We start from the raw sequence: 17,364 nt of genomic DNA, 5'->3' as shown, positions 1-17,364 counted from the left end.
TGGAGCATGGGGCCGCGTTGCCTGCTAATGGAGTGACCTCCGAGCTGGCCTCAGCCTCGCCGCCGGGGAGGAAGCTGGGACCCACCCTGGGACACCCTGTTCCACTGCTGCCAGGAAATTCATCAGCCCTGCAGAGGCACTCAATGGAAATAAAGCAGTAGTCCGTTGAAACCATCTGTTTTTATAGCACGAAGAGTTAATACCTATATTTAGAAAAGAGTCACAAAGACCCTGCTTAATGGTGGATTTAGCCACGCTGGTAAAGAGTTTGGTGTTGATCTGGCTGTATGGGAAAACTCAAATGTTGGTGGCATAATGAATGATTTTGAAAGGACCGTGAATGTCGTCAATCCCCCTCCTCATCCCCGTGGCCTGCGGTCCACGCTTCTGGTAGGGAGTTTGGGCCGCAGGCCACTGCTCGCCTGCCAGCACTTTGAGTTCTGGGGAAATGTGAACGCACATGTATAATCCTTTTCTCATCCATTTGGCCTTCTGCTGCTGAAGTCACTTTACATAGAAGTTACTTGCCATCAGAGAATAAAAGCAGTAGCTTTTAAGTTCCCCAAAGAGTAAAACTTGTACCGTAGTGAACTAAGAGTACTATTTATCTGGCAGTGAGATACTTTGATCATTTGCAAACATGATGTTGTCTGCTTTGCACTCAGTATTATCTATTTTTATTTCCTGTATGGATGTTTAGAAATTCTTTATATGAAAAATAATGCTGGTTTAAAATAGACCATTTTAACAAAGTAACTATATTTCTTTTTACAAAAATGCTATTTTTCTATGATGTAAACAATTGTTAGCTGGCAGATTTTTAAGGAAGTTTATTGTATTTAAAAGTCTGTATCCCTTTGTGTGAGAGGAACCGGAAGAGGGTTCACATTTGCTTTAGAGCATAGAGCCCTCACCCGTTCACAGCTCGGCTACTTTTCGTTTATCTTAGAAAGAGCTGTCAATATAGGCATTTTTCAGAGTTAATAAAATTCACTTTTCACAAAGATTTTTTCACAAATGGAGCTGTAAGGTTATATTTGAAAATAACCCTCTTAAAACCAGCCAACATCCTTATGACAAGTTTTTGCTGCCATGTCCACTAGAATTACCAAAAAACAGTTTCATCTTTGTACATCTGCGGGGATCTGCCCTGAGACCATACTTCTCCTGCCCCAGCCCACCCCTTTAAAGAAATATGTACTTTTATCTAGAATGATCCTTAATTAGCGTCTGCATATTTTTCAAAATGCTAGAGATGTATGTATGCCATTACAAAAGTATTATGAGGCCTACGTATTCTACTGTTTACTATTGCGTTAACCTGCACAAAGTTTATGCATTTTTTACGCGTATGTCACTTCTTTCTACATCGGGCATTCTTGTGAGCTAACATTTCCTGAGTGGTTTCTTGTCTCCTCTCTTTCTCCTTTTCCTCTCCTTTCTTTTTTTTTCTTTTTTCTTTCCTTCTCTCTCACTCTTTCTCTTTTTCAGAAACCACCTTATCTATTTTTAGGCGTTTCAAATTCCTAAAATGTGAACCATTGGGTGGTCTGCGATTTGGCCCTAAAACGACTCTGGGCTTTCATGCCTGTTTTTATCTGTACCAGATGATTTTATTTCATCAGAACTTCGTGTATTTGGACGGTAATAAACAACACAGAATCCAAGCAGTTCTGAAAAGTCTTTTCAAATACGCTTCTCCGCCGCCTTGGTTCTTACCTATCACTCATGGTCACTCCCTTCCAGATTCTGGTTCCTGTGAACTTAGAGGATCCTCTGTGTCTTGTAACACAGGGGGACGATGGGCCAGGCCTCTGCCAGGAATGGCTGAAACCATTTTTTCCAGGAAAAGTGTCACGGGGAAGAGGCCACTTACTCTACTGTAGTTGGTGAATCACTGGGGTCATCTGGTAGCTCTAAGTGAGGGCGGCTGGCTACTGGGGGTCCTTGTGAAACAGGAGGAAAGGGGGCAGGGCACAACCTTTGAAAGAATGACACAGCCCGAAGACATGATATAAACTGATTGGAACCAAAGGGGTCCAAGATGACGGACAAGTGGACTTCCAGGTGCCATGACAGTTCCAAGGCTTTCCATGAGGATCAAAAGTGGGCGCTGGCCCAATTCCTGGAAATCCCTGCCCCTTCCTGAAATAGCTGGGTACTCCGCCCACTCATTAGCCTATGAAATTACCCACCCCTACAAACACTGACAACCCCCACACCCTGGGGCCTTTCTCACCTTCTGACACGGCCCACACTCTGTCTGCGGAGTGTGTTTCTCTTTAAGTAAATCTATAAATAAACTTCTTACCCATCAAAAAAAAAAAAAAGAAAAGAAGCCAAGGGGCTTCTCAGGACCAGCTTACAAAAGGGGCGGAATCCAGACCACAGCCACAGAGTCTTATAAGATCCTGAAACTTGTTTCACTTCCTTTGTAAGTCTGTCTGTGAAACTCTTCGAAAAAGGGTCTGTGCGCTGCCCTTCAGGGACAGCCAGGAAGAGGGAAGAGGGCATCATGTCTCACCCCACCGCCAGGCTCAGAGAGAGAGAAATCCAGGGAAGAGCAGAGCACAGGACCTGTGTCTCAAAGTCTGCCACACAGAGGGCAGGACAACTCAACGCAGGACTGTCATCACCGTTTTCTATGTGTTTTCTTCCTAATCAGTGAAATAATGCCTAAAATATATAGCCCAGTGCCTACGAGCTAGTGGAATATCACCGTCAACTTCCCTCGCCTGCCCCCATGTCTCCCGACACTGAGCTGAGATGAACGCCTCTCCTGGGCAGAGGGTGGTACATTAAGGGAAGAAATGCCAGAGCCTGGATGTCTGGGGAAAGAAAGAGAAGACATCGTGTTCTGAGTATGGACTTGTGTCAGGAATGGCACTAGGCAGTCCACTGGTTGCCTCCCTTCATCCTCCAGGGTGCCCCAGGAGCTAGGATAGTCTGCCCTATTTCTAGAAAGGAAACCAAAGTGTAGCCTAGTTAATAACTTGACCAAAGACACACTGAGAGTGAGTGATCTGATTTCAGCCCAAGTTTGTCCCCCTTCTCCAGCCTTTCTCCTGGGGGCTGGGGGCAGCAGAAGGGAGGGGCTGCCATGCTCTGAAAGGATGCACAGAGAAAGGAGAAGCCACCCACAAACACGCAGGGGAAAACAAAAACAAAAACCAGACTCCGAAGCGTCGGGAGGAGGAGGCCCCGAAATCGTCTGCCCCCCACCCCCACCCCACCCGCAGTTTTGGAAGAACTGACGCTTCCGCCTGGGCCTCGCTCCCACGGCTGCCCCACCCACCAGGGTGCCTTGTGGTGGGCTCCTCCAGGCCCCCGACGCGGGCGAGCCCATCAACAAACACACCGCCTGTGGTCTCCAGCTGCAGAAAACAAGTGGGGCATACACAGCCCCTGTCCTGTGTGGTGAAGGTGCGAGAGATGGGGGAGGCCAAGCTGCAGTTCTCCCACCTGACTGTGGCTGAGCCAGGAGACCTGTTGTCCCAGGTGGTACCCCCAACACAGTGAAGTGTGCCAGGGGATGGGGAAGGGAAGGGAGGCACAGAACAGAGCGACACAGGATGAACACACCAGAGCTGGACCAAAAGGCGAGGGCAGGATGCAGTAAGAAAAGTCCTGAATAGGGGCTCAAATCCTGCTCCCACCTGGGCGGATCCCCTGAGCCTGCTGGGAGGCCTCCCCTCGCACCTTCACATGCCACCCCTACAGACCTCCACCAGCACTAACGGAGCGCCTGCGCCAAGCAAGGCCCTGCAGACACAAGGAAGAGGGAGACAGCAGCTCACTGGCTCAGCTGCGAGATGTTTACACATGTTCACAAGGGCAGAGAAGGAAGGACACAGAGAGCAAATCTCCAGTTTGTGGATGGAGAAAATTAAGGCTTATCAGGAGGAAATGACTGTGCCTTAGGCTTCTCTTGGGCCCCAGAGTGGGATTCCTAGAGGGTGGAGGCAATTTCCCTGTTATGGAATTATTTTTAAAAGCAGCCAGAAAAGCCAGAGCTGCTCCCCACACAGTCACGGAGGGAACTCCAGGTCAGAGTAACGCTTTGGAATCCAGGTGTGATGAGGTTTCATTTTCTTTGCCTGCTTTGGTTTCCCAACGTCACAGTGTCAGGCTGGGCAGGTGGCCAGCTTAGCTTAGGAAATGAAAGAGGAAAAAGGAGGACTGGGCCAGGAGGGCAGGGGAGGAGCTGCAGTATCTGGGGCAGAGTGTGTGTCTGGCTTCAGCGAAGAATATGCTAGGTAAAGGGGTGCAGGATGGAGGAAGGGTGATGAGAACCAGCTCTCTGAACTCAAGAGGCCCATCAATGAGTCTGCCAGGTCTATGAACCTCTCATATGCAAAATTATGTGTGTGTGTGTGTGTGTGTGTGTGTGTGTGTGTCTGGGTAGGTCTCCACATGTTTGTGGAAAGTGTTTACAGCTTTTATCAGATTTTTAAAGGGCTCTATTCCTCAAACAGGTTGGAACCAATCTCTCACTCTACAGATAAGAAACTTAGTCCTAGAGAAAGCAAGCAACTTTCTCCAAGCCAGAATTAATAATACAGCTGGGTTTTGAACCCAGGAGTCAGACTCTAGAGAGCCCATGAACTTCATTAAGATGCAATAAGAAGTTATCAGACTAAACTAGAATTGGGACTTCCCTGGTGGTGCAGTGGTTAAGAATCCTCTTGCCAATGCAGGGGACACGGGTTCGACCCCTGGTCCTGGAAGCTCCCACATGCCTCGGAGCAACTAAGCCCGTGCACCACAACTACCGAGCCTGTGCTCTAGAGCCCACGTGCCACAACTATTGAGCCTGCACACCACAGCTACTGAAGCCTGCACACCTAGAGCCTGTGCTCTGCAACAAGAGAAGTAAGCGCACTGAAAATCCCACGTACCGCAATGAAGAGTAGCCCCTGATCACCTCAACTAGGGAAAGCCCGCACACAGCAACGAAGACCCGATGCCGCCAAAAAAAAAAAAAAAACACTAAACTAGCATTAACTTAGCATCTATCATGTCCAAGACACTTGTTGGAATGCAGGGGGAGAATACAAAAAAAAACCAATTTAAAAAAAAAGCATAGGACATTGTTACTGTGTTCAGGGGGTGAAGACAAGATCAGTGAGATGATGACTGACAGGAGAGGAGTATGTTTTCCCTGTTCTGGGTTAGCTTTCCCCTCCCCTCCCCCCACACCCAGATGCTCCAGAGGGCAGGTCTTTGACTGGCTCACATGGCGTCCACGGTGCCTAGAGGGGTGCCTGGCTCACGGCAACTCTCAGGGATAATTTGTGAAGGGAATAAGGAATGATGGAGCGCTGTAGGCCAAGCACACTGGCAGGACAGGGAGGAGAGAGACGGCTGTGTGATGTCTGCACCTCACCTGACAGTCTCCTAAGCACATCCACCATCATCACTTCCCTTGATCCTCTCAACCACCAGTGTGATGGGTCAGTGGGCAGGCATTCCTGGTTTTCAGGAACATAGAATGCCAGGTGAATTACAATAATAGTTGCCATTCATTGGACACCCATCCTGTACCAGGCACCATACTGTTTACACAGGTGCTCGGATTTCCTCATAGAATCAGTAATTTTTTTTATTTTATAAATTTATTTACTTTATTTATTTATTGGCTGCATGGGTCTTTGCTGCTGCTAGGCTTTCTCTAGCACGAGTGGGGGCTACTCTTCGTTGTGGTGCTTGGCCTTATTGCAGTTGCTTCTCTTGTTGCAGAGCATGGGCTCTAGGCACACGGGCTTCAGGAGTTGTGGCACATGGGCTCATTAGCTGTGGCTTGTGTGCTCTAGAGAGCAGGCTCGATAGTTGTGGCACACAGGCTTAGTTGTTGTGCAGCATGTGGAATCTTCCCGGGCCAGGGATCGAACCTGAGTCCCCTGCATTGGCAGGCATGTTCTTAACCACTACGCCACTGGGGAAGTCATGGAATCAGTACTTTAGAGCCAGAGAATATACTGATTCCGTGAGTCCAAACTCTGATTTTGCACAGGAGAAATTGAGCGGCAGAAATGGAATTATGGTCGGGTTCTTCTCTCTCCCCTGCACCCCCACAATCCACTGGAACACCAAAAAGGGAAGAAAAATACTCCTGATGTACCCACTGCCTATTCTTACTTAGCAACCCCACCACCCTCCCCCCAGCCATTCCGAGTACCACTTATACACAGACGTGAACACACACACACGTACACACTGCAGAAAGGTTCACCAGGTTTAACGATGGGGATGATGTTGGTCCACCTACGATTCCCTCAGTTCTGTCCTCAGCTCATGTCCAAACTCAGCGTATTTGGTATCCAGGAAAGTACTTTCCTTTCTTCCTTAAAGAGGGAAACTGAGATCAAGAAAAGGCAACAGAAATCGAGCTCACAAGGAAAAACTGAGCCTTAGCAAAAGTTGCAGGATTTCTCTAGAAACAACGCGGTGTGGTAGAAAGCTAGCAACTCAGACAGACTTGGGTTCCATGCCGAATTCTACCACTTTAGGAAATGTGACCTTAAGCAAGTAATTTAACCTAAGCCTCAACTGACACACCTGCTTAAAAATAGTCTTCATAGGGACTTCCCTGGTGGCACAGTGGTTAAGAATCCACCTGCCAATGCAAGGGACACAGGTTCAAGCCCTGGTCCTGGAAGATCCCACATCCTCGGAGCAACTAAGCCTGTGCACCACAGCTACCCAGCCTGCAACCCACAACTACTGAGCCTGCATGCCACAACTACTGAATCCTGCGCCTGTGCTCCACAACAAGAGAAGCCACCGCAGTGAGACGCCTGCACACTGCAACAAAGAGTAGCCCCCACTCGCCACAACTAGAGAAAGCCCGCTCGCAGCAACAAAGACCCAATGCAGTCAATAAATAAATAAATATTTTAAAAAATAAATTAAAAGGATTGAGCTTATAATGTTTAAATACAAGTTACACACTTTAAAAAAATAGTCTTCATGATAAAATTCACTAATCCACATCAACTAGGGGGTCTCATCTAGATTGTTGAAAAACCTACAGTATAAAATATCCTTAAAGGGACTGCCATTTTCTTTTCTTTTTTAAAAAATATTTTATTTATTTATTTATTTATTTTGGCTGAGTCGGGTCTTAGTTGCAGCACTCAGTATCTTCGTTACAGCATGCAGGATCTTTTGCTGCAGCATGGGCTTCTCTCTAGTTGCGGCATCCGGGCTACAAAGCACGCGGGCGCTCTAGTTATGGGATGCAGGCTCAGTAGTTGCGGCTCGAGGGCTCAGCTGCCCCGCAGCATGTGGGATCCTAATTCCCCGATCAGGGACCAAACAGGCATCCACTGCATTGGAAGGCAGATTCTTAAGCACTGGACCACCAGGGAAGTCCTGGGACTGCCATTTTCTTACTCTTAATAATAACATGGTAATAATAGCTAATGTTATTAAGTACTTATGAGTGTTAGGCATTATACTTAAGAGTTTTACTAGAATGAGCACATTTATGCGAACTTAATTGTCTCAACAGCTGTGGGAGAGGCCACTATTATTATCCCTGATTTATACATGAGGAAACTGGAACCAGAGAGATGAAGTAAACTGTAGGAGGCCACCTAGCTCATAAATGAGAGAAACACTGAAGGCCCTGCTCTCAACCACAAGGCCACACAGCCTCCCACATGTTTGGTAACTAAGAGGATCGTGTGATGAGAACAATTCAAATAGGCAGATCGTATTTGTGTAGATGGCTGGATGTTTCTTAAGGGCATGCAATTTATTTCTTTAAATGAGATGGGCCATGCTTTCCAAAACTGTGCTTCTATTGCTAATTGGTTAACAAATCAGGAGGGAATGAGGATTCTTGTGAACAGGTTTAGAACAGCTCCTGGCACCTAGAGAGGATAAAGAACAGCTTAACTGCCTGAATGATGAGGCTCAGTGGACAGAGCTTGAACCTGGTCACCAGAAGCACTTGAGTTCATAAATTGGTGCAGTCACTAAGGAGAACAGTGTGGAAGTTCCTTAAAAAACTGAAAATAGAGTTACCATATGATCCAGCAATCCCACTCCTGGGCATGTATGTAGAAAAGACAAAAACTCTAATTTGAAAAGATACATGCACCCCAATGTTCACAACAGCACTGTTTACAATAGCCAAGACATGGAAGTAACCTGTGTCCATCAACAGATGAATGGATAAAGAAAATGTGGTATAAAAAAAAGAAAGAAAATGTGGTATATATGCAATGGAATATTAGCCATAAAAAAGAATGAAATCTTGCCATTTCGCAGCAATATGGGTGGACCTAAAGATGATCATACTAAGTGAAATAAATCAGACAGCATACATTATCATACTAAGTCAGAGAAAGACAAATACTATCTGATATCAATTATATGTGGAATCTAAAAAATGATACAAATGAACTTACTGACAAAACAGAAATAGACTGACAGATGTAAAAAAACAAACATGGTTACCAAAGGGAAAGGGCAGAGGTAAGGATAAATTAGGAGTTTAGGATTAACAGATATATGCTACTATGTATAAAATAGATAAACAACAAGGACCTACTGTATAGCACAGGGAACTATATTCAATAGCTTGTAATAACCTATAATGGAAAAGAATCTGAAAAAGAATATATATATATATATACGCGTGTGTGTGAAGAACAACATATGTGTGCGTGTGTGTGTACCTGAATCACTTTGCTGTATACCTAAAACTAATACAATTTGTAAATCAACTATGGTTCAATTTTTTTTAAGTTAATCTGAAAAAGAAGAAAAAGAAAGAAATACTTGGGTTCAAATCCCACTTATTGATGTGTGACCTCAAGGACCTTAATGACCTCTTCCGGGGCTCAGTTTCTACTTCTATAAAAGGAGACTAATAACCACCCCACCTCAAAGTCTTTGGGTGGAAGAAATGAAACAAGTTCTCCCCATTCTGGGTGATTCAGTCACTCTCAGTCACCAAGTCACATATGTGACAGTAGCTAGCAAAAAACATTGTTGGTGTGAGATGACATTCTTTTTAATTACACTTTTTAAAATGTGTTTGCCTTTGTCACTGTCGATAGACACTTTTAGGTAATTCAGAAGTCAACTTCAGCCCAGCCCAGGCCAAACTATCACTAATTCTGAATTACCCAAGTAGGAATTGATGAGGATTGGCTGTACCCAGTTCTTTGGAACGGAGGAAGGACCTCAGCTCTAATCCAGACCACCACTTGGTTCAGTTTCAAGGATGCCCCTACCACAAACCTTTTCATGGTGAGCATTACTTAGTGGAGTGAGCATTGCAGTGGGAGCCCAGACACCCAGGCTCTGCTCTCGTCGTTCTGTCCCTCCTTCTGCCCCCGGGGAAGCAGCTTCCTGACCTCTGAGAGGACCCCTGCCCTGGCAGATGAAGCTGAGGATGCCAGCAGAGGAAGAGATTTTTCCACCACTGCTGCTTGTACTGGCTCTTCTCGAGGGCAGTGAGGGAAGTGGTGAGCTCAGCCTGGGTCAGAGGGTGAGGAGGAGGAGAGAGAGAGGGAGAGAAATTTCCGGAGGGTATTTCAGTTTTCTTTTCCGTTTTGGCCAATTTCACTTATGGTATCAGCCAGCGTGTAGCTGCTGTTTTGGAAACTCCCCTAGAGGGGGAGTCCCCTCTGCTGGCCAGACTCCCTATAAAGGGCCAGCCTGAGCTGCAGAGAATCCCTGCAGAGGATCCTGAGACAGCAGGTGGACCTCCCACAGCCTCGGCCCACAGCTACCATGAAGGTCTCGGCCGCTGCCCTCGCTGTCATCGTCACCGTGGCTGCCCTCTGCGCTCCTGCATCTGCCTCCCCATGTAAGTCCAAGGTCCTGGCCACCACAGCCCTCAGGGGCCGACCCTTAGACTGGCCCAGACCTCGCCCTCTTTTCAACTGTAGCATTTATACCGTCTGAACCCTAGGATTTATATTCTTTTGTACTGCTTCACCCAGATGTCCGCGGATAGATCTCTAAGCCACTTCATGGCAGGGACCCCCTGATCAACCTGTCTGTGTCAACAAAGTCTACACCCCCAGCCCTGCAGGTGCTCACTGACTGTGGACTGATGCAGGGGATACTAGCAGCCAGGGGCAGCTCGAGCTGACCTCCGAACACGACTGGCTCATGTCTGTCATCAGCAGGGTTTCTAAGAAGCTTCTAAGCACTTAAATAAAACCCTCCTGGGACAGTCATATTTTCCCCCATTTCACAGAAGGGGAAGAAAGGGCTTGAGAACAGATAACAAAATCTAATTAAATGCCCACTCTGGGTCAAATATTGTGCTGATTGCCTTGCATATGTCATCTTATTTAATACTCACATCTACTCTTTGAGTAGCTGGTCTTGACTTCTAGAAGCTCAGACAGGTTAAGTAACTTGTCCAAGGTCACGAAGCTAGGAAGTAAGGAAAGTGGTGTTCAAACCCAGTTCTACTTGGCCCCGAAACACTACTACTCTGCAGGGAAATGGCACCTGACACTTCCCGGGGTCATCCTGAATTAATTGATCAACAAAAAGTCCTCCTTCTCTGTTCAGAGCCCATCTCAGTGTGCCCCAGCCAGAGCCTCCCAGGATAAAATATGCATCTCCAGACCCTTCTTAGGGGTCCTGGCTGAGTCACAAAGTCTGAGTTTTGGATGCCTCTGCACAACCCACCCTAGGTCTCACAGAAACCAAATTCTGAATCCACTGAGGGTCCTAGGAGGGCAAGAATAAGGGCAGAGGACTTAAGCCCAGAGGAGACCCAGGATGCCCAGAGAGCCAAAGGCATGGGGTTGTGGTATAGAGGGGAGGCTCAGGGACTAGGGGAGGGAATCCCCACTCTGGCACACTGTGTCCATGGCCAAACGACTTTAACCTCTCTGAGCCTCAGTTTCAGCCAAAGGAGGATAATAGTCTATTCAAGATAAATCCTATAAAGTGCCCAGCACAATACCCAGTGTGCACTGGCAATGAATCCAAGAGTCTTCTTCCTTCCTTCTCCCAGTTGCCTCGGACACCACACCCTGCTGCTTTGGCTACCTCTCCCGCCCGCTGCCCCGCGCCCACCTCCAGGAGTATTTCTACACCAGCAGCAAGTGCTCCATGGCAGCAGTCGTGTGAGTCTCAGCCCTATGGAACCCTCAGGGGTTGGGAGGGACACCTTTTGCCCCAGAGCCAGTCCCCCCACCAGAAGCCCTCAGAGAGGGTGACCCATCCACTCCCACCCATCCTCCAGCTGCTCAAAGGGCCATGGTCCCGCCCTCTTTAGCTTCAGATTCGCCAGGTATCATGGAAAAAGACTAGATAAAGTGTCCCTGGAGGATCCTCCCCACTCTGATGGGCTAGGTTAGGTCTCTGATCTTCACGGATGTGACCGTTACTTGAACCTGGTCTGCAATGCCTCTGCATGGAGATCGACTCAGACATCCCTTTCCAATTAAGAACCCCACAGTCCCCCATATCCCACACCCAACCAAATCCACCTGCAACCTCAGAGGAACTAGAGAGCACAGGTCAGGGGTCTAGGCTCTAGTTGCATTCAAGCATATTTAAAAAAAAAGAAGTTATTGATTGATGAAGAAATAATGAAATGAGATTCTCCTTTAAATACTACTGCAAGCTACTACATTTGGGAAAAATAATAATCCTTGCTACCTAGGAAGTGCCTACTGTGTGTCAAATGTCTTACATGCATTCTCTCTACATTTTATCATAACATCCCTGACAGACATGCATAATTCTCTCCGAGTTTCAGATAATGAATCTGAAACCCAGAGAGGTTTTGGTGACTTGCCCAAGGTTGCACAGCAAGTGAGGGAGGGATGGAGTATGTTTCTGGAGCCTCCTCTTTCTGCTCTAGCAAGGTCCTTAGTGATAGTTGCTTAAGAAGTTTAAGACATTAAAGAATGAAAATGGGACAATCATGAAGTTTTCTATATAACGATGAAGTTTTTAAGTCCAAAAATTCCTGTGACACTGGCAAAGTTATGGTATTCAGAGTTGGCCTTGGGTCCTGATGAATCTTTTGAAGTACAGCAATAACATTTAGCACTACTGGGACTTCTCTGGTGGTCCAGTGGTTAAGACTCCACGCTTTGAATGCAGGGGGCCTGGTTTGATCCCTGGTGGGGGGATCTAAGATCCCACATGCCATGCAGCAAAAGAAAAAAACATTTAGCACTACTAATTTTATTTCTGAAAACAAATATTTTTCAAAAGGAAAAAAAAGCCTTCTTTGAGCCCCTATTATGGGCAGGCAGAGAGGAGTAAACCACCATCCCTGCCCTTCTGGGGCTCACAGTCTAAGACAGACGCAGCCATGACCAGGGTACCGTGCATAAGAATGTTACGAAAGGAAAGAGAGAACTCAGGGTTTAGCTGAGAGAGGGCTGAGCTGAGAGAGGGCTGAGCTAAGAGCAGGGATTTAGGGGAGGTTTGCTGCAAAGGGTGATGTTTGACTTGGGATTGGACTGAGGGATGGGGTATATGAGGCAGAGGGGATGTCGCCAGGACTCTCCTTTAGTTTTTGTAGAGTCTCTGTGTAGGAAAGCAAGGAGGGCCTTGAGTGTCAGCACGATAAAGCAAAAGTGTGATGAGCTGGAACGGGGAAAGTCTAGACAAGAGGGGTCCAGCGGAGAGGCTGCTATCGTCCACATGAGTGGTACTTAGTTCTGAACAGGACCTGAAGGGAAGGGACAGAGGGACAGGGGTGAGGAAACTTCCGAGGCAGAATCAGCAAGCCCTGGCAGGTGACGTGAGGTCGGGAGCAAGGAAGAGAGAGGGGTTGAGGGTGATGCTGAGGTTTCAACCCTGACCTGGAGAAGGGTGAAGCGTGGAGCCCCCTGACGTCCTGAGGAAGAGCTATTTAAAAAGGAAAGGACCGGGACTTCTCTAGTGGTCCAGGGGCTAAGACTCCACACTCCCAATGCAGGGTACCTGGGTTCGATCACTGGTCAGGGAACTAGATCCCCACATGCCACAACTAAGAGTCTGCATGCTGCAACTAAAGATCCCGCACACGGCAATGAAGATCCCCTATCCCGCGTGCTGCAACTAAGACGCAGTGCAGCCAAATAAATAAATTTTTTTTAAAGTTAAAGAAATAGAAAAAAGATACAAATAAAATAGAAAGGAGAGGACCAAGGTGCCAGCACAACAACCCTGTGGAAAGGTCCAGCAGGGAGTGTAAAATGAAGGGTATGTAGCTGAGGAAAGGGTGCTGGGGCTGGAGATGTAGCATCTTTTAATAGCAGGAAGGGGTCTCCCGATGTCAGAGAGGCAGGCAATACAGCAGTCTTGGCTGCTCCAGCTAGTCTGCCTTTCTTAAAATCCCAGCTCTGCCAATTAGCAGCTGCGTGAGCTTGGGTCCATCACTTAACTTCTCTGAGCCTCAATTTCCTCATCTGAAAAGTAGAGTAAAATAGAGGCATTTCCCTCACTGGCTCAAAGTGAGAATAATAAAAAGAAAGATAAAATTAGAGTATTTCCCGCACACAGTTATGTGCGTGATAAGTGTTACCTTATCCTCCTTCTCCCCCTAAACGTATTATTATATACATAGAAGTGACAAGTGAAACTTGATGAGTGAATGCAGTTCATTCAGTCACTAACTCATTTAATCAACCTCCATTAAGCGCCCACAGTGTGCCCGGGCGCCCAGGGCCAGAGACTTGAGGAAGCGCACAGGAGAAAAGGGCAGTAGCACTAAGCACACCTGCTCTCAAGAGGCAGGTGGAGGTGGAGGGCAGTTGAGCCAGGAGAACGTCCCCACAATGGGCGCAGGGAGAGGAGGCTTGGCAAGGGGGGCTGCTATCCAGTATCACATTCAGCAGGGAGGAAGAGGAGCAGGAGGCGTGGGCAACCCTCCCCCCAGATGTTGGTTTCCTGGCCTTTCGACTTCCTGGCCACAGGCCAAGGAGGCTGAGGACAGAGGACAGTGAGTCTGCAGGATTTCCTGTATGACACCTGGCTTGCCGAGGCCAGGGTCTGCATCGGAAGCTCCCTCACCACCCCAAACAAGAAGGCAAACACTAGGAGGCACGAGAGCACCCCTCCTGCTCCCTTTCTCTTCTCCGCATGCCAAGCGGAGAGAAAGAGAGGTGGTCGAGTGGCTCTGAGGGAGACTCAGAGAAGGGGAAGCAGCTCCCCTGAGAGTAAACACTCCCCACGATAGAGCACGAAAAGGGGCCAAGAAACCCCCATTCCCATCAGACAACCTAAGCCTTCATGTGTCTGGAAACATCTCAAAAAAGTGCAGGAAAGCATCCTGAAGGAGAAGCCAAAATGAGAACGGTCCACATAGGCAGGGCTCGCTCAACCGTAACATGTTAATGGGTAGCACTGCTGGCCAGGCCCGGGTGTTGCCCAGAGAGAACCAGTCTCCCAGCAAACAGGTGAGGCAGGCAGCCGGATGGAACCCGTGATCCCCAGCCTGGAGCCCTCCAACTTACACCATCAACAAGGCCTCCCGCCCTCACAGCCCTCCACATTCTGGCCAGTTAATTGGTAGAAGTACTTTGACATCTGCCAGTATCTCAGGGCCCTCAACCTCTCCGCGCCATCGTGTCCAGTACCAAAGACCTTTGGTCTCATGTTGCTCTTATCCACCCTAAAGCAGAGGTCCCACAGCACCCCAAAAACAACACATGCATGGTATTTTTCAAAACTAATTTACCCATACTATCTCATCTGAGCTTCACAACCACTGTGCAAATTTGGAATTATTTCTCTCCACATTTTAGAGGTAAACATATAGACTCAGAGGCCCTAAGTGATTTGCCCAAGGTGATCTAACTAGTAAGTGATGAAATCAAAACTCAAGTTCATGTCCTTCTTCCGTTCACCCAGGCACACACAGATGGATTCCTTTGTTGAATGTCTACATGCGCCAGGCACTGTGTTATCTAAGGCCAGATCACACGTTTGTTTCACCACCTCCTGTATCCCACTTATTCAGCCACGACTCAGTTTCTGGAGGACACCTCCTTTTCTCTGAATCTTTAGCACCCAGCACAGGGTCTGAAACAGGAAGTGCTGATAAAAGGCTAGTGGTTGACCAGCTCAACCCTGGGTTCCTCGGGCCCCCATATCCCCTTAGCTCTCCAGGTTGCATGTGTTTGTGCAGTGGTAGTGGGGATAGGGGGGTAAAATGCACACAGATCTGCTTCTGGCTTGGAGCCCTTTGAGCCAACAGAAGAGAAAATGTCTTTTCCTTGAAAGCCACCAATACAATCATATGGCGCTCCAAAAATAACCCACCCAGTATGATTTCCCTGCTGCCTCAATCCACCTCATCCCCAAAACTGGCTGTCCCAGCGCTGACCAGGTCTCACTCTCTTCTCTCCCACAGCTTTATCACCAGAAAGAACCGCCAGGTGTGCGCCAACCCAGAGAAGAAATGGGTGCGGGAGTACATCAACGCTTTGGAGCTGAGCTAGGATGGAGGACACCTTCAACCTGAACTTGTGCAACTTTGCTTCTTGCTCTTGTCCTAACTAGCTTGGGAGGCTTTCCCCCAGTGCCCTCCTCCCGCCCCGTCCCTGGAGGGCACAGATTCCACCACACGCAGCAGCTGCTGTAAAGCCTCCCGGGGCTGCCTTGTGCACAGGAGGTCTCTAGGCTCTGAGCTTTAGGGCCCTCCCCCGGCCACCGCTCTGCAGTCAGGAAGGATGTCAGCGCCTCTGGAGGCAAAGGGGGGAGGGAGACTGGGCTCCTATGGTCATGCCCTGTGGCCAGAGGGCCCATCTCGGCCCCTCCCTGGGAAGGGCTGACTGGCAATATGAGAAATCAGCTTTTCATTAAAATTCTCAATGCAGTGACAAAGCTGGCTCCTGGTTTGACTTCCTCTCGGGAACCCCCCTTCCTCGTGAGCCTTAAGCACTGGATCCAGGGCTGGTCACACCTGGTGTCCTCCCTGGATTTGGCAGCTGTGACCCTAGGTAGTGAGCAGGCCCAGGGGCACAGGCTCTCTGAGAAGTGGCCTGGGCAGGACAGAGCAGGTAAAGGGATCAGTGGCTTATCCACTCTGAGGAGAGACAACAGTTACTGCCTCCCAGCCCCGAGGCCCCAAGAGTTTCGCTCACTTCCCGCCACACACCTCCCGGCTTCCTCAGACCGTGGTTGGCCCGCCCGCCCACTCTGTGGGCTTCCACCCTGGCCCCCCCACCCTTTACCCGCAGTGGCTTTCTTTAACACACCACTCGTGCCCCTGGAATGGGATTTCACAGCACTCCCAAAACATCTCAGTTCTTTCAAATAATGACAAGGAGGGATTTTGTATGTTTTCTACGACAGCACCAGCACTTCTCAGGTGGGAGTATTCCAACTTTCCCATGGATGTGTTCCTTCCAGTGAACCTGTCTTAGCAAAACATACCGCATAATTAGAGCCGATGTTAACTGAGTGATCACTCTGTGCCAGGCACTGTCAGCTCCTTCCCTCCACCATCCTTCATCCTCATAACCCCTCGGGGCAGGGAGTATTATTAACCCTGTTTACAGTGGGGGAAAACCCTTGGCAAGAGATGGAAATAACTTGCCCCAAAGCAAAACAAAAACCCAAAAACCTGGGAGGTGGGGTGGGAGGGGGTACAATTAACATTTAGACCCACCAGGTCCAAGGTCCAATGCCAAAACGGATGCTTTTTTTCCCATCTTTAATCTGCAAAATTTCAAACCTACTGAAATATACCCTTCATCTGGATTCAAATATTAACATTTAACCACATTTAAGCAAGTGTGCATATATGTGTGAGTGTGTGCGTACATACACATATTTTTTTCTGAAATGAAATTGCAGATGTGATATCACTTACCCCCAACAGTTTTGGTGTAATCTCCTACTAACAAGGACATTCTACGTAGCCACAGAATGAGTAGCATTTAACACTGACACAATATTATTTTCTCACATACAGTCCATGATTAAATCCCCAGAATTGTCCCAATAATGTCCTTTATAGCTATTTTTTTTTAAATCCAGGATCCAATTACAAATACATATTGAATTTAGCTGTCAGGTCTTTTTAGTGTCCTTTAACAGACTTTCTTTGTCTTTAAGATCTACTGATATTTTTTTCAGGAGTTCAGATGGGATTTTTGCAGAATATTTCCTAAGGTGGGTTTGCTTATTGTTTGCTCATACTTAGATTCAGGTTGAACATTCTCAGCAGGAAAACCACATGGTGACACTGCCTTTCTCAGTGTGACACCTCAGGGCACATGATGTCAGTTTACTGGTAGTGACGGTCCCATCGGAGGACTTGGTGACCCGTGTATTCTTGCCACAGCCAGCTGCCGCTGTGTGGTAGGCACTACGTTAGGCATTGGGAGTGCAGTGTATCAATCACTGCAAGCAAAGGAAGGAATTCTGTGT

General features: G+C 47.8%; 1 protein-coding gene across 1 annotated transcript; it reads left to right on the top strand.

Moving 5' to 3' along the window:
• Positions 1-9,605: 9,605 nt before the first annotated feature.
• Positions 9,606-15,804, top strand: CCL5 (C-C motif chemokine ligand 5). The gene is made up of 3 exons (XM_057716087.1): positions 9,606-9,826; positions 10,997-11,108; positions 15,341-15,804. The coding sequence occupies exons 1-3, from the start codon at positions 9,751-9,753 to the stop codon at positions 15,426-15,428; spliced, it is 276 nt and encodes a 91-aa protein (XP_057572070.1). The 5' UTR covers positions 9,606-9,750; the 3' UTR covers positions 15,429-15,804.
• The last annotated feature ends 1,560 nt before the right edge of the window (positions 15,805-17,364 follow it).

This window comes from Hippopotamus amphibius, chromosome 17, assembly GCF_030028045.1.
Source record: "Hippopotamus amphibius kiboko isolate mHipAmp2 chromosome 17, mHipAmp2.hap2, whole genome shotgun sequence".
Classification (NCBI taxonomy): Eukaryota; Metazoa; Chordata; class Mammalia; order Artiodactyla; family Hippopotamidae; genus Hippopotamus; species Hippopotamus amphibius.
The sequence above is the reverse complement of the archived record's forward strand: the minus strand, read 5'-3'. Positions and strand labels throughout refer to the sequence as shown.

Excerpts from the sequence above, each read along its gene's own strand:
- CCL5 (XM_057716087.1), top strand. The coding sequence starts at position 9,751 with ATGAAGGTCTCGGCCGCTGCCCTCGCTGTCATCGTCACCGTGGCTGCC. Across the intron at positions 9,827-10,996 it reads TCCTGCATCTGCCTCCCCAT|TTGCCTCGGACACCACACCC; the intron begins GTAAGTCCAAGG and ends TCCTTCTCCCAG. Across the intron at positions 11,109-15,340 it reads TGCTCCATGGCAGCAGTCGT|CTTTATCACCAGAAAGAACC; the intron begins GTGAGTCTCAGC and ends TCTCTCCCACAG.